Below are 21164 nucleotides of genomic sequence, written 5' to 3' on the forward strand. Positions count from 1 at the left end.
CCCAGCTACACATATACAGTAAAAATTTAAGAAATTTTCTAAGTAAAAAGTGAAATGTAATAAATGTTTAATATGCTTGTGTGTTTAGCCTGAGGTTCTATGGTTGTGTTTCACTCTACTTTTCCTTCTCTCTCTCCTGTTAATTTCGTATAGTAACTGTTTTCTCCCATTTTGTGTCTTATGAAAGGTTTAACAGCACCCAATTTGAAGTGTTTTCTTTTTTCCTTGACATCACTTGCTCTTCATTTAAAATAACTTACTCTTTTGTTACAGAGTAAGAGATTCTAATAGTGTGAGCATTTTCAATACCAGAAGAAAGTCTTGTATCCTTATTGATTACTTTTACAGCCTTCTGGAACAGGTAGAAGAAACAGTCTAGAATTAGCCCAGACTGCGAGAGAGAATAGGAGAGACATTGCCAGCAGTGTAATGCAGATACAGACATGGTGTGTGAGTCCATGGAAGAGAGCATTTTACTAGTAAAGTGGGCTACATGGGAAAATACTAGAGGGATTTAAAAATATTGCAAATCTAAATGTTTTTTACATTTTGTTATATAAATGAAAATATTAGTTTAAAAAATCTTGACTAAGCTTCTAAATAACTGCATTACTTTGTCAGCCTCTGTTCACCGAAATAAATTATATTTTGCTGCTTTGAAAGGAAAAATATTTCAGCAATCTTGTTTCAGCTTGTGATCTTGCGGGAGGGAAGTAATTCTTAGAGCAAAGCTTCAAAGATTTCATATAAGATAAACAATTCTTTTAATCAAACAATATTAAATGCGACAAAACTGCAGGCTTAATACTTCATTTTAATATTAAAATAAAATCAAGCACAACTCTTCAGTCTGATTACATTGGTATGTGAAAATACTAAAGGCTCATAAAATAAATAACAATTAGTTAAAACTTGAAATGAGCAAAGAAATATGTTGAGAAGTTATAGATTTTTCTGTCATTTTAACATTATAATGTTATCTCTGTCTTCCGATAAGCAGAAGGAATGAGCTGTGAAAAACGCAAAGCATGAGAACTTTTGTGGTGATTTTTGGAAGGTGAGAAAGATCTTGGTTTTAGCGCTCGTTCCCATCAGAAGTAATTTGACATTCTTTCTTTTAACCAAGTATTCATTGAGCACCTACGATGTCCTTGGCCCTGTTTTAGCCCCTGAGACTACAGTGTGATACAGGGCAGTGGAAAAAGTAAAGTAAGAAAGGAGGTTTGGAGGTGGCAACAAAGAGGGTGATGTTGCAGTTTTACCTACGGGAGTGAGTCCTCACTCACCGAAAAGGTGACAGTGAAGTATGATCATTCAGGGCCCATGAAACTGAGCCATGGAGAATTTGAGTCATGAGCCCCGGGAACAGCATTCTAGATAAACTGAGTAGGAGGAACAATTATCCTAGGGCAAAAGCATGTTTGCAACATTCAAGGAAGTCACTGAAGATGAAGTGGAGTGATTGAAGTGTCTGTAGTAGATGAGGTTGGAGAGGTCAAGGGGCCAGATTGGTAACCTGACAGATCATCCTATCTAATAAAGAAGGAATATGCTAATTGACCCTCATGGTATTGCAAAGATGGTAGTGCCCACAGCCAATAAGGAAGGAATATGCTAATTGCTGCCATGCCCTCAAAGATGGCAGCACCCACAGCCACAAGATGGCGGCACCCAGTCCCCTCAACCCTGCCGGGGCAACAGGCATGTGGCAAGGAGTCTCCCAATCCCTTCAGCCCCCCCCAGCCACTCAGGGATGGCCTGAGGCACAGGCAAGTCTCAGATGGTGGCTTCCCAGCTGATGCTTGAGGTGCAGGCAAGCCTCAGATATCAGCTGCCCAGTGCCCAGGGCCGGCCCGAGGCACAAGCAAGCCTCAGATGGTGGCTGCCCAGCTTGCAGGGCCACCAGAGGCTCAGGTAACCAGGGCCGGCCGAGGCTTGCGCTGCCGGCAGTGGCAGCAGCAGAGGTGTGATGGGGGCATCGCCTTCCCCTGGTCACCTCCCGCCCCTGAGGGTTCCCAGACTGTGAGAGGGGGCAGGCTGGGCTGAGGGACCCCCACTCCAGTGCATGAATTTTCATGCCCTGGGCCTCTAGTTATTAATAAGTATTTTGTCTTTCATGATATGTGATATGAGACTCCTTCCCCAAAACAATATGAAAAGAGAAATGGCAGGATTTGATTTATTAACAAACAAGGGCAGACAGAGAGAGGCCTGGTAAGAGGTTACAGCAGTAATTGGGTTGAGGGATGATGGTGACTTGAACCAATGGTGATAGCAGTGGGCATGAAAAGTGGTGGGATTCTGGATTCATTTTGAATGCAGAGCTGACATCATTTGCTGACAAATTGGATGTTGTTTATGAAAGAAGACAAAATGACTAAGGATTTTAACCTGAGCAACTAGTAGGATGAAGGTGCTATTTACTGAGATAAGAAAGATTGCAAAGGAAGCAAGGTTAGAAGGAAAATGATAGTAAGTTTTATTTGGTGTATGTTAAGTTTGTGGTGCCTATTGAATTTCTATAATAGTTGTTGAGTAATCAGTTGTACATACAACTCTGGATTTTAGGGAGATATTCAAGCTGGAGTTATAAATACAGAAGAGAAAGACATGTGGGTGATATTTAAAGCCACAAGGCTAAAGATATAAAAGAGAGAGGTCTAGAAATAAATATCAGGGCAATGATAAGAGACTGGGGAGAAGAGAGGAACCAGCAGGCACCGAGGACTCAGACTGCAGGAAGTATTGCTTTATTATTAAAGTCCTTCAGAGGGCATTGACAATGTATAGGTTCTAATGGCCCTAAGTGTTTGTTTGCTTTTACTTTTTTGTGGGATTCATCTGATTATTTTCCATTTCTCATAACTTGATCTGAATCTTAAACTCTTGCTCACTCTCTCTCCTCCCTTCATGCCTGCATCACGTTTATTTTGAATATACGTATTGGTAGTGCAGCTTCATCTGAGCGTAAAATGCATTTTTCAAAACTGTTAAATGTAATTTGGGGATTCATCTGGTGAATAAAATAGGTGACCAAATTGGCTAATATTGCTTTTGATCAAATATTAGGCATGACTATTCAGTGACACCACCAAGTTTGCTGTGGTTTCCATGCCAGCTCTGAAAGGAATGTCAACAGGCATATTCTAAAATGTTTTGAGCAATGACAACATTACTGAAATAAAAATTTAGTTTCCAAGAAGACTATTTTCAATTAATAATTATATATCATATATATATATATGAGTTCTGTTAAGTCAATTAACACGATTTCTCAATACTCTGTTATTTCATTGTATGTATTTATACAGATACTTAGGTAAATCTTCATTTCCCAGCCTAAAAATTTCTTAAACAACTGCTATTCTCATTTAAGATGATCATCATATCAAAAGTAATTGAAAATACTTATTTTAATGGCTAAAAGTTCTACAAAAACATAACACATTTAATAATATTGGTTCAACTATTACAAAAAATGCTGATTATAAACACCACAGATTTACAAACAAACATCCTTGGATATCTGGCTAATATTAAGTTTGTAACAGATGTATCCCATGAAAATTATGCCAACTATTTGTTCACTGAAAAAATATTTATTAAGTTCTAGCATGTTCCAGATGCATGTCATGTTGAGAAGGGTTTGCCCCTTTAAATCCTTCCAAGTGCATCCCAAGAGATTTATACTAACAAAATGAAAGCCAAAATAGTGCTACTGACTTTCTCTACACCTGTGGAACCTCCTGGGGAGTTTCACCACGTGGAGAACCCATTTTGATGAGACTAGAGAAAAACCAGAGAAGTTGGCGAGGCTTAGAGTTACCCTTTCCTGTTCACTGCTCCCAGACTAGGATCATTAATAACCTACCCCGTGTCATAGAAAGCTCCCTTTCTTGCTTAATGACATGACCCAATTGCTGCTCTTGCCTCTGACTTAACCCAGCCTTAGGGATAGTGGGGTGTAACAGAGACACCAGCTTTTAGTTTTCTTTAGAGGCTAACTACAGTTATAAGTTCTGGGGTTGCAAAGATGGGGGTGGGGGGGAGGTCCTGTCCTTAAATGATTTATTACCTTTTGAGGAAAAAGCAGTATCTGTGAGCAATTACATCAGAATCTGATAACTGTCGTGATGGTAAAAACTCAAGGTAGAGTGAGAATTTGAAAGGAAACTCTAAGAAAAGACATCCTGGCTTCCCAGACAAGGCACTGGCACTACCCAAAGAGATGAGTCAGTTCTCCGGCAAGCTCAACATGATGGGATAGATGTCCGTTCTTGGGACTGAGCTGTTTTTCCTTTAGCTCTTAGTACTCCAACTTGTTCTGCTTTCTCAAAGCTTTTTCACTAGCGTTTTCTGACACTTTATTTGGAATAAAATCTGGTTTTCATTCTAGGACTTTCCCTGTGAAATATTTTATAGTCCTCTAGGATCACAGTCAGACTGAGAAGAACATTGTAATTGGTTCATTGTTCCTCCCTTAAACTTGGTGGCTGGCCCCATTTCTCTCACTAATATTGACATTAATTGCTCAACAGAGGCAAGTAATTTTTAAATATAGGTTTCCATGTTTCTCATTAGATATGACAAACTTACGATGTTTTTCATGTGTTTCACTAGTATAGTTAGCTTCACATCTTCATATGTGATGACTAACTGCACCTTAGGCACCTTGTCAGGAAACGTCTCACCTGATAAAACAATAGAATTTTAGTGAGTTAAATGGAAATGGCTCATCACAGGATAAATTAAACATTTAAAGACTAAAACAGGACTAATGGATAATATGCAAAAGAAACATTCTTCAGGTCATGCTGAAAACATAATACTTTTCAGGAAACTGGGTAGATTAAAGATGAAATTTGTATCTAATTTCCTGAACCAACTCTTCCTCCTTATATGCCATGGTTTTTCTTTTTGTTTGTTTGTTTATTTCTAAATTTTTCTTAAAAATATTTTTTTATTGTTTTAAGAGAGGAAGGAAGAATAAAAGAGAGAGAGAAACATCAATGATGAGAGAGAATCATTGACTGGCTATCTCCTGCACGCCCCACACTGGGGGTTGAGTCCACAACCCAGGCATGTGTCTTGACCAGGAATTGAACCATGACCTCCTGGTTCATAGGTTGAAGCTCAACCACTGAGCCATGCCGGCTGGGCCATGTTTTGTTTTGATTGATACCATTATTTTCCTAATTGTTTAAGCTTGAAACTTCAGTGTCATTTTGGCTCCAGTTTTCTCCTCAATGCTAAGTACAATGAGCTCTAATAATTAGAAAGTATAGAGGTTGATAGTGTTGGTATTAGAAGTCAGTGAATCTGGGGTTCGGGTCCCAACACTACTTAGACTATCTTCATGAATAAATTAACCCACCTCTGTAAACTGGAGATGATAGTTAAATACGTCAGAGGGTTAAGATGATTAACTGATAAAATTCAAAAGTTTTCACAATATAATCTTTCAATAAATGTCTATGCTTACTAATAGTTTTTCACCATATATTTACAGTCATCTCTTCCTTTTCAGTTCCACACATCTAGTTCAGACTCATATGGATCTTTTGCCAAACTTCTAGAACATTCTCTTCTCCTCCTCTAGACACCAGATCTATTTGTACACAAATACCAGTATAATCTTTCTATGGAAACTTTTTTAAAACTATTCTTTTGATCAAAGTACTGTTCATAGCTTTCCATTGCTTATGGAAAATTCTAAATTTCTCAGCCTTGTATTGTAGCTTCTTCTTGAATCTGTTTTAGTCCCCATGATGATTATTCCATACTGTAGTGTCTGTATTCAGTTCTACAAAATCTCTGTGCTATTTTCTTCCAGTCATTACTCATATTACTCCCCTTTTTTTGAAGTGGTCTCTTCCACCACATTTGGCTATTGAACATTTGCTTTTCTATAACACCTATTTAAAATGAAAAATAGTTTCTGTGGTCACCTCCTTATGAACCCTCTTAGATCAGCCTACCACTTAATATTTGTATCGTAGTTATCTTACATGTCTCAATTTGCTTTGTGGATTACAATTTCCCTCAGGGCTTACATTTTTTTCTTACATCTCCAAGAGATATATAAATCAGTACTTGACCCATAATGTCACAAAAATTTATTTAATAACAAAGGTAACCTCATTTTTACTTTCAAGTTATATCATTCCATTATTAATATGAGGGCTTTAGTTTTTTAATTAAAAATTTCCAGTTTATAGCCCAAGGATTAAGCATAACTTACAGTTTTTATAGTATTTCCCTTGATAATCTCTGATAGTATGTTTCCTGAAGGAATTTAGAAAGAAGAAATTTATTAATAACAAGGAAGTGTCAATGTTCTGTTGTGGGCTCATTGTGGTCCACAGGGAATTTTCTGATAGCCAATTTTAGTCTCTAATCCTTTCTCACATTTGAAAATTAAACCTCAACTGTATGTTTCCTCTTCCAAAGCCTTTTACATGCTCATTAGAATAGTTTACACATTGTAAGGAGGTAATATAAATTACTTTTATTAATGTGAATTATTGACATTGAAGTAATTGAAATTGGCATTCAGTGTTTCTTACAACTGAAGTGGTAATTACATAAATATTACAAAAACTTTCTCCCTTAAAAAACTTGATTACAATGACTGAGAGGCTTTGTTAGTTACAGAAATATAAAATAAATCTGAGTGTAGTAGTGAATTTGCATTTTGTAGATAAATTGAATTTTGTGATAAAAATTTAGAGTGTTGAACTTTTGGTATGAACATGCTAAAATGCTGATAACTTTTTGATGTACAATTAAAATTATTTTTGAATTAAAGAGTGAAAAGATTATTAGATAGAAACTCAATGTGTTTAAGCTGAGGAGTTTTAATTCAAAGGTAGGAAATTAGCATAAATTTATGATTGAGTGTCTAAATGGTAACCAATTTAAGTAAACTGTTACTTGAACTGACTGGAGAGGATATTGCAGGCTAAATCTCTCATGCCAAATGTGTAACCAGAGTGTCCATCAAAAGCATGCCAGAGTTCAGAATCCAGTGAAAATTCAGGCCCAGTAAACAATGTAGTAATAGTAGAGATACTTAGTATTTCTAGAACTCTTACTGTGAGCCAAACATCGGGCTAAGAACTTTAAGTACATGAACTCACTAAATCCTCACAGCAATTCTATAAAGCTTGGTTACCTCCATTTTGCACATGAGGAAATAGAGGCATCAGGTCCAAGGTTGTGCAGACAACAAATGGTGCAGAGTCAAATGATCTCTAAAGCCTGTGTTTTTAAACATCATGCTATAAAGGGCAGACACAAAGGCAATACCTTAAGGGAAAAAATTTTAATGAAAAATCCAGAGAGGGAGACTTTTGAGAATAACTTTATATGAATAAGAATATACTAGAATATTTTAATTTTTTGTTTCCAGTTAGTCTGGGGATCTGGTTATACTTGATCTAATCATTTATAGTAACACAAGAATTGTTAAAATATTACTGACCCTGTGGATGATTATACTGAAATACTGAATGCATGGCTCCACAGCAGTTAATACAGTGCTCATTATACATCATGTGTTCACTAATACTAAAAATAGCATTTCAAAATTTAACTTTTTTTCAGATGATAATATATCTACATGATTAAAAAATGAAAATGCATTTTAAAAGTATACAGTAAATAGTGTCCCTCCCATTTTTAACATCTGTCTACCCAGTTTCCCCACATATTTACTATTCTACACGAAGATCTTGGAAATGCTTTCATATCAATAATACAGGTCTTAAATATTTTAAATAATATAGTTTCATATTATTCTGTTATGTGGAAATACCATAATTTATTTAACCAGTTCCCCATTGGTGGACAGGTGGATTGTTTCCAGTTGTTAGAAGCCATGCTGAGGTGACTAGCCTTGCACGAGTGTCATTTTGTACCTTTGCACAAGTATCATCGGAGAAATTTCCAACAGGAGAATTTCTGGTCAAGGGTATTTGCATTCGTAATTTTGATAAATGTTGCAAATTGCCTTCCATAGAGGTCGTACCAATTTGCATTACCCCCAACAGTGTATGAGAGTGCCTGCTGGTTTGTATCCAAGCTTGTTAATTAAATTTTTAAATTTTTGCCAACGTTGATGAATTAAAAATGGTATCAGAGTAATTTTAATTTGCATTTTTCTTATGAGTGAAGTTGAGGATCCTTTCATTTGGTTAAGAGCCACTTGAATTTTCTTTTATTTGGTGAATTATCTTTTTGTAATTTTCTGTTTGATTGTTTGTTCTTTTTCTTACCATTTTTCTAGAAGATGGTTATAAGTTAGATAATCAATCCCTTGCCTGTGATAAATTGCAAATATTTCACCCATTTTGCATTTAATTTGTATTTTTATGGATTATGCTATGGAATTTTATATCACACACAGAATTTTTATAGTTTCTGGATTTATAGTCACAGCTTTAACAGCTCATCCCAAGATTATAAAGGACTTTTTCCATGTTTTCTTTGTCACATATATGGTTTCATTATTTACATTTAAAATCTTCCATCCATTTGGCATTCGTCCTAGCATATGTGGGGAGTATGCTAACCCAAAAATATTTATTAAATTTACCCTTTCTGGTTTTGCCACATATTAAATTCCAGAGTGTATTTAACTCTATTTATCAACATTCTATTATGTTCCATTTATTCATTCATTTATGCACTAACTCCACTCTGTTTTAATTGGTGATGCTTTGTAATGTGTTTTTAATATTTGGTAGGGTTAGTCTCACCTCTTTTCTCTCCTCCTGCCAAGTTTTCCTGGCTTTTGTTTATTTATGAACTGTAGAATTAGCTTATTTAGTTAAAAATATTTTTAAAAATTATATTTAAAATTGAATTAGAAATATTTATCATCTTTATGATGTTGAATCTTCCTATCCAAGAACATGCTATGTCTTCCCATTTATTCAAGGCATCTTTCAAATCCCTCAGTGGTGTTTTTAAAGTTTTATTAATTTGGTCTTATACATTTCTTCCTTCTGTATCCTTTCTTTCTTTCTTTCTTTCTTTCTTTCTTTCTTTCTTTCTTTCTCCCTTTCTTTTTTTTTGCTGCTATTATTGTGTGATCTATATATATCTATATGTGTATGTGTGTTTGTGTGTGTGTGTGTGTGTGTGTATATATATATATATATATATATATATATATATATAAAATGTGATAGATTTTCAGTTGATTCTTATTTTTGTAGGTATTTGATCATATTACTGGCAAACTATTAATTTTGTCTTTTCCTTGCTAAAGTTTATGCTTTATTTTTCCATTTCATTTAGTAATTTCACAAATATTTATTGGGCTATTATGAAAAAAGGTACTGTTCTAGGTCTTTGGAACAGATTAGACAAAGTTTCTCTTGGCACTTATACAGTAGTAGGGGAAGATATAAAAAAGCAAGAAATATCCTATCTAATAAAAGAGTAATATGCAAATCAACCATCACTCAGCCACACCCACAAGCCACGCCCACCAGCCAATCAGAAGCGAGCATACAAATTAACCCAACCAAGATGGCTGCAGCCACAGAGCAAACAGGAGGCTTGGGTTGCCCCTGGTGATGGAGGAAGCCAAGCTTTCCGCACACCCTGGCCAGCCCAGGCTTCCCCTCAAGGCTACAAAGTTTCAATTATAGAAGATAAATAAACCCCAGATCCCAGGGCCTCTGCTAGGGTCACCGGGGTGTGTGGCCGGCCTGCAAATCACCACAGGCCCCTTTCCCAGGCCATCCCACACCCCAAGGGAACCCCCACCCTGATCCAGGACACCCTTCATGGCAAACCATCTGGCCCTCACCTGTGCACCAGGCCTCTATCCTATCTAATCCTATCTAATAAAAGAGTAACATGCAAATTGACCATCACTCCAACATGCAAGATGGCTGCCCCCATGTGGTCAAAGATGGCTGCCCCCATGTGGACACAAGATGGCCAGCAGGGGAGGGCAGTTGGGAGGGACCAGGCCTGCAAGGGAGGGCAGTTGGGGGCAATCAAGCCTGCAGGGGAGGGCAGTTAGGGGTGACCAGGCTGGCAGAGGAGAGCAGTTGGGGGGGACGAGGCCTGCAGGGGAGGGCAGTTAGGGGCAAACAGGCTGTCAGGGGAGCAGGTAGGCATCAATCAGGCTGGCAGGGGAGTAGTTAGGGGGTGATCAGGCTGGCAGGCAGAAGTGGTTAGGGGCAATCAGGAAGGCAGGCAGACAAGCAGTTGGGAGCCAGCAGTCCTGGACTGTGAGAGGGATGTCCGACTGCCCGGTAGGATCAGGCCTAAATGGGTAGTCAGACATCCCTCAAGGGGTCCCAGATTTGAGAGGGTGCAGGCTGGGCTGAGGGACACACACCCCCGTGCACAAATTTCGTGCACCGGGCCTCTAGTTATAAATAAAAACTTAGAATATGCTGAATGTGAAAAATGGTAAAAGAAAAGAAAAGAAAAGAAAAGAAAAGAGAAGAGAAGAGAAGAGAAAAGAAAAGAAAAGAAAAGAAAAGAAAAGAAAAGAAAAGAAAAGAAAAGAAAAGAAAAAAAGGTACTACCAAAAAAAGGAAGGTGCACTTTCAGATGGGATGATTAAGGTACTCCTCATTGACAAGGTAAATTTGAGCAAAAACCTGAAGGAGATCAAGGAATGAGCCCCATGTTGGCTGGTGTTTTGAGCACAATGTAATGTTATCATGAAGATCATGGGCATATGCCTTATTTTATAATTTAGTGTTTTTATATTTATAATTTAAATGTTTTGTATTGTTTCTCTGTCATGCCAGATGTAGGCTTTGGATAGACAAGATAGATACAGTTTCTCATGTTAAGGAATTACTTATTTATTTTTATCTCAGTGTTTTGTCTGGAAAGTTTATTGAAATTTATCAAGTGCCTTTTTAGGGTCTTTAACATAACCATATGATTTTGTCCTTAATCTATTAACATGATAACATGAATTATATACTATGTATAGTAACCTATATTGAACTGTTCTTGCATTTCTGATCAAAATAAATTATATTCCTTTAGTGCTATTGAATTATTTTGGCTAACATTTAATTTAGAATTTCTCAATGATATTCAGTGAGAATAGCCTGTGATTTCTTTCTTTTTTCTTTTCTCCTCCTCCTCCTCCTTCCTCCTCCTCCTTCCTCCTCCTCTTCCTCCTCCTCCTTTTCTTCTTCTTCTTCTTCTTCTTCTTCTTCTTCTTCTTCTTCTTCTTCTTCTCCTCTTCCTCCTCCTCCTCCTCCTCCTCCTCCTCCTCCTCCTCCTCCTCCTCCTCCTCCTTCTCCTCCTCCTCCTCGTCCCTTTTAAACAATCTTTGTAATCTTTGAAGCTACTGGGTACCAGAGAAAGTAGCTAGAACATTAACCAGAGGGCCCTGCCAAGGAGACTGCATGGCTTCAAGTTCCCTTTTAAATGAACAATTCAAATTGGAGGTAGTGATGTGAAGCAATGATTGAAAGCTCCTGTTTGCAATCAATTGTAATTATCTGTGGCATCTAAACATGTTCATTAGCTTATTCTCTTAACCTTGGCAACTGTTGTCTTTGATCATATTCTACTCCATTACCTATGCTATTTTTTCTTTCTTTTTTTAAAAAAATATATTTTATTGATTTTTTACAGAGAGGAAGGAAGAGGGATAGAGAGTTAGAAACATCGATCAGCTGCCTCTTGCACGCCCCCTACTGGGGATGTGCCCGCAACCAAGGTACATGCCCTTGACCGGAATCAAACCTGGGACCCTTGAGTCTGCAGGCTGACTCTCTATCCACTGAGCCAAACCGGTTTTGGCACCTATGCTATTTTTTCTGTACTTTGACAAAAATCTATCTTTTGTGTGTCAGAGTTGTGTAGTGCTAGAGGATGAATAATTTTATTTTGTTATGGAGGTATTATTATTTGACATGGACTATATTAATCTGGGGAAAGTATAGAGGATCATGTCATTAGACAGTTAAAGACCTATAAGATAAAATCCAGAAACATTCTGGTTAGTGTCTGGTATCCATTATATTTAATGTGATAATTTGTAAAAGATTTTTTCCAGGTGATATTTCAGGGGGATTCTAGTGGTTGAGAGGCATTGAATTTATTGTGCTAGGGCATTTCCACATGAAGTGGTTGAGTCTGGGAAGAGTAGAATGATTTTGGATTTTGGTTTCTTCTTTCATGTCCTTTTAATAAGAACAACAAGCTACCTTGGTAGAGAATATCCATGTGTCTTCCATTGTTGTTCTTTCTATAATCAAACATTTACTTAGTAATTATTTATGGAACATCTATATAATAGGCCAGACACTGTGCTAAGCCTTGAAGATACAATGGTGAGTCATACAAATGTGGATTATGCCTTTGTGGATATCTAGTCTACAAAATAGAAGTATAGAGCAAGGGCAATTGAAATGATATATGGAAGATGCACAAAAGGATGGAGAAGGTGAAATAGGACTCAAATTGTCCAGGCAGAGAAAATTGCATTCATAAGGTATCTAGGAACTAAAAAGAGACAAGAATCAAGATGGGGAAGGACCTGATATTAGACTGGGAAGGGAAATTGGTGGGTTCCAGATTCTGCCTGGATGCTATCAAGAGGATTTTGGTCTTTATTCTAAGGGCAGCATCAGCTACCTACTTTGTGAGGCTCAGTGACATAAAAATGCAAAATAAAAATGTTGGGTCCCGTTTACAAAAATTCTTAGGAATTTCAAGACAGTGATAGCAGAGTGTTAAAGCAAGTACAGGACAAGTTCTAAGCCCTGTGCCCTGTGTCACTGCACAGATTACAGGCTCATGACCTACGCACTGCCTAAGGGCCCTGGGAAACCAAAGAAAATTGTTAATCAAAGCAGAGAGATGATTGGGTGGGCACTTGAGATAAATAAATTATTTTATTATCTACTAAGGCATGTTTAGTTAGTAAGGACAGGGGATTATTACTATCTTTCAGACCCAGGATTATAAATTATTATTAATACTAGAGGTCTGGTGCATGAAAATTCATGCACTGGAGGGGGTGGTCCCTCAGCCCGGCCTGCCCCCTCTCACTGTCCAGGAGCCCTCAGGGTTGGGAGGTGACCTGGCGATCGGGGGAAGGCAATGCCCCATCATACCTTTGCTGCTGCCACTGCCGGCAATGCAAGCCTTGGCTGGCTCTGGTTACCTGAGCCTCGGGCAGCCCTGGGCGGCTGGGCAGCCGCCATCCGAGGCTTGCCTGTGCCTTGGGCCAGCCCTGGGTGGCTGGGGTGCTGAGGGGACTGGGGGACTCCGGAGGCAGGTGCGCGGAGTGGCCAGGCCCGCCTGGGGGTGGGCCCAGCCTTGCCACATGCCTGCCACCCCAGTGGGGCTGAGGAGACTGGGCGCTGCCATCTTGTGGTTGTGGGCACCGCCATCTTTGAGGGTGGGGCAGTTAATTAGCATATTCTCTCCTTATTGGCTGTGGGTGCTGCCATCTTTGCGACGGCATGAGGGTCAATTAGCATATTCCCACTTTATTAGATAGGTTGATATTTTAGGTCATATGCCTACATACATAGGTACCCAGAATTTATTCTCTCAATTTATTAGTAGGGGTAGTAAAATGGTGAGGTCTGGGATTTTTGCTTAAGATCATCCTATGTAAACAAATATTTTAACATACTTGAATAATTTTATCCTGTAATCATTTAACATCATAAGCTCAAAGTTTTAACTGAAAGACTAGTGCTTAAAAAATAGTGTGCATCTTGTTTAGAATAAGCTGATATAACAAAAGTATTAATAATTTAGAAATATTAAAGGAAATAATTTTAAAAATATAAGGAACAACTTTCTGCTAATCCTTGTAAAGATTTGCACATTTTGATAAGATAGTTCTGTTCTTTTTAGATAATAGGCTGCATATGAAATGCAGCTTATTATCTAAAAAGATTGAGATTCTAATATTTTATTAATCATAACTGTCAAAGCAAATCATGAGTATTGTATAATGTAGTTAGAAATAAACAAACCAGAAAGAATTATTAAAAAGCTATTTTAGTTTTTATGATAATAATCCTAATTTTTGTGTGTGCAGATATATTTCAAAATATATTACAGAAAAGTAATATTATCAGCAACATTAAAAATTTGACAGTGATCCACAATTTAATTTTTCGAAGCACAGAGAGACAATTTTCTTTAAGCACGTTAGTGACAGAAGTCAACCTAGCACCTTTTAGAAGTCTGTCATCTCTAGAGATCTGCAACCTTATATTGTTTTTTGAGTTTATAAATTTTGATTGTAAAAAAAACCTCCCCAGTAATAGTTTTTTTAAAAAGAAGACATTTGTTAGCTATTTGTAAATTATGACAATAAGAACAAGAAATATTATATATTGTGGGAACCATTATTTTTGGATATGTGCTATAAAATATAAGAAATTGCTTTATTTACTTAATATTGTACATGGTTTGGCTATATAAGAAAAATATCTTAGTGATGTCAAATGAGTAAAATACAGGGGGATGAAAGAGGCACAATTCTCCTATATAAATTTAGGATTTTTGAGCACAGAGCAATGTATAGTGGGGGATTACACTGAGTAGCCAGATTATTATGATCTCTGAATGTATAATAATCTGGCCACTCAGTGTATATCCTTTATAATAAAAGGCTAATATGCAAATTGTCCCCTCGACCAGGAGTTCGACCAGCAGGCAAGCTGGCCAACCACCCATGTCCCTTCCCCTTGGCCAGGCTGGCCAGACCCCACCCATGCACGAATTCATGCACCGGGCCTCTAATATATATATATATACTGAGTGGCCAGATTATTATGCGTTCAGAGATCATGATAATGTGGCCTTTCAGTGTAGAGACCTTGGTTTAAAGTTATTTTCAGTCTAACAGATGCAAGGCAGACATAAACATAAATATACAACTTAATACACAATTACACTATACAATCTGGTCTGGTTGTACAGAACTGTATACCCCTAAGGAGTAAGTAACTAGGATGTCAGATACAAGAAGAGGTGATAAACAAATGGGCCTAATCTTAGAGGTAGAGAATCAGAAGGTGAATTGGATAAAATGAAGATGGAAGGTTGCAAACTATGGGTTCATAAATCTTATGTGACACAAAAACCAGAATTAGTATTGGATCGCCACTGACAATGGATTTATATTACAAATTGATAGGACATTATAAAAGAGTCTCTGCCAATCTAAAAGAAATGGTAGAAAAGTTAATTAAAATTTACTCACATTTGGCAGAATGGGGTGAATAACTGTGCTGGGCTATTCTGGGATGCTGGTAATAGGAGAAGACTTTATGAGGGAGGTGGAGTAATTATTGGGTTTTAAAGGATAGGAATGAAACCACTAGATAATTCATGATCATTACTATTGCCTATTTTGTGTTGCTTCCTAAGATGTTGAATAAACTGCAATATTTACCTACACAGGGAAGCAGGAACTCTGTCTCTGACATGCAATTCATCTCAATGCACCATTAATTGAAATAAGTTAATAATATAATATCATGTAGTTATTGTAACTGGACAAACACAACTGGAGTTTAATACTAAATTGAAGGACATATTATAAAGGGTTACAAAGCTTTGAAAATGGTTAGAAAAGACTCTTAAAGCCTCACACTTAAAAATAAATTTTAATTTGCAAATTGAAAAAAATTATAGTTATGAACATTTTTGCACAATTATATTGAAACTCGATAATTGCGCATAGTAATAATGATAACATTACTTGCCGAGGAACAAAGGTGATGATTCTTCAGTGTTTGTTGCACAGGCTCAGAGAGGAAAAATTCAAGAACACAATCACTCTGAAAGACAAGACAAAATGTAATATTTCTTAATTTAATTTATGTATTGTTCTTTTATACTAGTATAATGAAGACATTGACCTAAAATATATAATTGTTGTTAATAGATACCTGCTATAGATTCCATAAAAGGAATATTACATTAGTAAGTTTATTAAGTCAATGCTATAATTTTACCCTACATTTAGCTAATTTTTTATATGTTTGGACATCTGATTACTTTAATTTCTTTAAGAAGCTCAGGTGTGCTTTGCTCTTGGAGCTTACTATGTTTACATTATTTTAAAACTATATATTTTATTGATTTCAGAGAGGAAAAAGAGAGAGAGAGAGAGAGAGAGATAGAAACATTAAAGATGAGATAGAATCATTGATTGGCTGCCTCCTGGTTCATTGGTAGATGCTCAGCCACTGAGCAACACTGGCCAGGTAATATTTACATTCTTGAATTTACAATTTTGCATGAATCTCACACCTTACTTTTCTAAAAAATGTGTACCCTTGGACAGGTCTTTAAAGAAAAATTCTATCTGAGTAGGACTCTGATATTCACTTAGTGAGTAAACCATTATTCCTCAAGGTTCAATTCTAGGAATGGCCCATTGAGTATTGACCACACCAGTGGTAACAATGAATGTTAGAGGATATTTAAAAACAGAAAGATGCATAAGGTGATACCCCTTTTCAGAACCACAATCTAAGTGGAGGAAACAGATTATATTAAATGCTTTAATACAAATTCAAGTTACGTGTGCTTTTCCATTAAACTGGAATGATCACAAACAGACTGAAGGGTAATCTGGTTTCCAAATGAATGGGCTAACTGGTAAACCTGACAACAGCTTTTCCTTAGTTAATTGGCACACATTTTGTTTTAAGCCATTACACACCCAAAGCAGACCTCCAAAGGGGAGCTTATATTATTATCTGAAGGACTTCACTGAATAATTGATTATTTGCACTAATTATCATAGACTGATGTCAAACTGCTTGACATTTACCCTGGCCAGCTTTCTCTCTCATTTTGTGCAAAGGCTCTTTCAAACTTCCCCCCAGGAAACATAAACTTCCAAGTCTGACTCCTTCCCCACTGATGATTTTGTTTCCATGTTAGAGAAAATAAAAGGCAGATGGCAACTCCTAAATTTCCTGTCACCAAATCTATAGACTCACAAAGCCATCTTTTCTCTTTCCTTTTCTATAATAATGAAAGAAATGTTTCTTTTCCACCTGTTGTAAGTCGATTTAAGTTCTCCCCAAATTCATATGTTGAAGTTCTAACTCACAGTACCTCAGAATGTGACCCTATTTGGAAATAGGGTAATTGCAGATGTAATTAGATAAGTTAGGATAAGTTCATACTGATGGAAGGTGGACCCTTAATCCAATATGACCAATGCCTATTGGAAAAGGGGAAATCAGCCATTCATAAAGGGAAGATATGAAGAGACATAGGGAGAAGACAGCCATCTACAAGCCCAGGAAAGAGGCCTGGAATATATTCTTCCCTCACAACCATTAGAAGGAGACACTTTGATTTGGACTTCCAGCTTCCAGAACTATGAGATAATATATTTCTGTTGTTTAAAGGCACCCAATTGGTGGTACTTAGTTGTGGCACTCTTAGCAAACTAAGATACCATCCAATGCTGATCTCCTCATCTATGACCTGGATTCTATTCCTTTATCCTCAAGTACCTTGTAAAATATTCCAATCTATACTTTAGTTAATGTTCACTTTCCTTCCTTCCTTCCTTCCTTCCTTCCTTCCTTCCTTCCTTCCTTCCTTCCTTCCTTCCTTCCTCATCAGAATAAAGTAGGGTTAACTCTGTCCACTTTAACAACTAAGAGACAAGTCAAATCAAACAAAATATACTCATGGGGAAATTATATCTTGTCAGTAATACAGTTTTTAAATTCTGTTATTTTTCTCCTTGATGCAAATAAACTTATGGGAAGACTTCTCAGCACTCACATTGGTGCCATTTCTTCAACTATTACTCACTTTATGATCCACCACATTCAAGTTTCTGCCACTAATTGTCTTCCAAAAATGCTTTTACCATAATTTCTAACACACTTTCTCTTTTCCCAAATCCAATGGGGATTTTCTTGGTTTATTACAAGGGTGGGGAACATCCAGCCTGTGGGCCATATAAGGCCCTCAAAATCATTTGGTCTGGCCCTGCCAAGGCAACTGCAGGTGGTACTCAAAATTCAATAAATCTAGGAGCTTTTTTCATAGCAACTTAAATTTATATTAAGTGAATTATATTGAGCGAATGATGTTATAAATATCCAAATGGCTCTTGGCAGAAAAAAGATTCCCATTCCTGGCTTATATGGATATTCCATTTTTAGTGAAATGCTCTCTTTCTTTTGCCTATGATACTAAGTCCTTCTAGTTTTTCTTCCATTTTTTTCTACCATCTTTTATTAGGTTTCCTTTCAGGATCTTTTCTTTTTGCTTATGATTTCAGTTCTCGTGTTCCTCACGTCTAGGCCTATCTCTTTCATTTCCACATTCCTTCTGGGTGATCTTTTGCTTTTTGGTGGCTTCTATAATGATGCACAAATTGAAACCTTTATCCCAGATCTATCTCCTTCTATATCCTCAGCCTTCTATATCAAAATACTTGTTTATTGGCTCCTTTGACTGTTCTAAAGACAAGTACACCACTAAATGCATTTTCTGTCTCCTCAATTTGCTACTTCTGTGTCCATGCTCAAATAGTGTGTATCTTTTTGGACTCTCCATTCTTCCTCACCTCATATGTAAAATTAATTGTTAAGTCCTATGGATTTCATCTCATAAATATGCCACCTATTCACTTCTTTTTTTAAAAATATATTTTATTGATTTCTTACAGAGAGGAAAGGGAGAGGATAGATAGTTAGAAACATCGATGAGAGAGAAACATTGATCAGCTGCCTCCTGCACACCTCCCACTGGGGATGTGCCTGCAACCCAGGTACATGCCCTTGACCGGAATCGAACCCGGGACCCTTCAGTCCGCAGGCCGACGCTCTATCCATTGAGCCAAACCTGTCAGGGCACCTATTCACTTCTTTCAGGTATACTGCCATCTTCCTAGCTCTCTAGCATCATTACTTCTCATCTAAGTTATAGCAGAGATTCCCAACTGTTATCCTGCTGCTCTTTAATCCAACCCATTCTCTACACAATTGCCAAATGAACCTTTCAAAATAAAATTCTAATAACTAACATCTTACAGCCTGGCAATGGCTCCCCATTGCTCTTAAGAAAAAGATCAACTGCTTAACAAAGCTTATAAGACCTTTCTTAACTGGGATCTTGTTCATTTCCCTACTTCACCTATCACCATTTCTCTTCTAGTACTTTATGCTGGACTATGCTGAATTACATTTATTTCCTGAAATATATCATGCTTTCTTACCTCTTTGTCTTCCTACATATCCCTTTCTCCATCCTTTCCACCCTTATCCACCCATGTGCCCAAGTTTTATCACATGCTCTCTACTCTTGTTAGTTTAATCAATATGATATCAAGTACAGGGATTATCATTTATTCACTCATTACTTATACAGTATTTCTCTCAGTAAATATTTGTTAACAGAACCAGAGAGCTGTCATTAGATATAGAATACATTGGTTTTCTAATGCAATTATTTTTATTTAGGTAGCAGTTTTAGGCATTATTATAAATTAGTTAATTACCAATTTTGATCTCTACCTATAGATCTCTTTTGACCTTGTTTAGTAGGAACATATCTTCAAAATATATCTATAATCATAATTAGGGAATTGACCAAATCAAGGTGTGTGTTTGTTTGTTTTTTGGTTTTGTTATTTATTTTTTAGTTTAAAGTTAAACTTCAGCCTGTGCAGAATTTGGTGAAGGAAATTTGATCTTCTTTGGACTTTTGACAACTAGTCAATTATACTTCTCTGGTGACATTTTGACCTCACCACGCAATGGTTATTAAACTTCAACAGTAGGCAGAAAATCTTCCCAATTAGTCTCTGAAATGTCACCACTAGCTAATTATTTTCTTGAAGCTCTCATTTATAATTCTTGGTGTGGGTAACATAGTAAAAACTAATTCCTTAATGTAATAACATTGCTTTTATTCTTAAGAAGAAACATGATCCAGTGTCAATGAAGACAGAGTCAATAAAAAAAAATGAAGGGGGTAGAAAAGCAATATTGCTGGATCTCAAAATAATCGATTTAAAAATTTTCTCAGATTGAGCTTTACTTACGTGCATGCATTCCAGAGCATTTTAGCACATTGCACTGCTGGATATTTTGGAGAATTATAGGAATGTTAGTAATACAATTGCTCTGACTAATAACCTGTGTTCTCAAATGGATTTGTATTGACCCTCCAAGCATTGTGACTACATTTAATTCTGTAGGTTGTATATTGAGCAACTCTAGGGGTGCCATTTTTACATTGATGGACTACAAACATAATTCTACCCAGCCAGACTCTCCATAAGTAGAGCTGTCAGCTTTAACTAATAAAAACAAAAGATGCCCTTGCAATATTTGCAACATACTTATACAAAAGTATTATTTTGTTATGCTACAATATGAGGTGTTTAGAAAATGCATGGGCATACTTCTGTCTCAATTACAGAAGGGTGCAATTGACATTTGATAGGCAAAGCCACTTACCCAAAATGTTCTAAAATACCTAGGATATTCTTATATTATGAAAAATGTTTCTTTTCTGATTAATTCTTCAAATGATCATAGTTTCTCAGGAAAAAACAACAACCTTCTAAATTTAACTATTCTATAAATGAGAAAATGGAACACCAGACAGCATTAAGTGGTTGACTAATTGAAATTAGTATACACACAAAATACAGTGTGGTCAGTAAGCCCAGGGCCACCTGTGTTACCAATGACAAAGGCCTATAGATGTGAAGAGGAACTATGGCTAGAAAAATCTTTATAGGAATCTTATAACATGCTAGTCTTCTGTATAAGCTTAAGGCTATTGTGACCTAGTGATGACTTTTAAGCAGAAAAGCACTACTACCAGATTTTTTTTTAAGAAACATGACAGCCATTCTTGGAGAATGTCATCAACAAAATTTCCTATATGCTCAATTTACTATGTTCTCTGAGCATTCCATTATGCTTTCTCTTTAAGTCTCTGAAATGGTGGCTATACTCTCTGGTTCCCTTTATGACCCTGATCCTGGTGGTGGGGTAGGTATCCTCTTTGCATCTCGTTGCTCTTCTAACCTTCACTCTTTCTTCTTTTATAAAAAGGCCCTGCATTGAATATCATGTCTACTGACTATACAGCCCTCCCCCTTGTTGTTGGACTTGTGTATTGATTTCTAGGTCATTAGC

General features: G+C 36.8%; 1 protein-coding gene across 2 annotated transcripts in view; it reads right to left on the reverse strand.

Annotated features, from left to right (window-relative positions):
• The window catches only part of PIK3C2G (phosphatidylinositol-4-phosphate 3-kinase catalytic subunit type 2 gamma), a gene marked incomplete at both ends in the record, with an annotated part of 259737 nt that overhangs the window by 15776 nt on the left and 222797 nt on the right, over window positions 1-21164 (reverse strand). For both annotated transcript variants that reach the window (XM_080659571.1, XM_080659572.1), the window contains 2 exons: window positions 4597-4691; window positions 15731-15809. In XM_080659571.1, coding sequence (XP_080515697.1) covers window positions 4597-4691; window positions 15731-15809 — 174 coding nt within the window. The remainder of the gene's footprint in view (window positions 1-4596; window positions 4692-15730; window positions 15810-21164) is intronic.

This window comes from Plecotus auritus (genome assembly GCF_963455305.1).
Source record: "Plecotus auritus genome assembly, chromosome: 3".
Lineage (NCBI taxonomy): Eukaryota > Metazoa > Chordata > Mammalia > Chiroptera > Vespertilionidae > Plecotus > Plecotus auritus.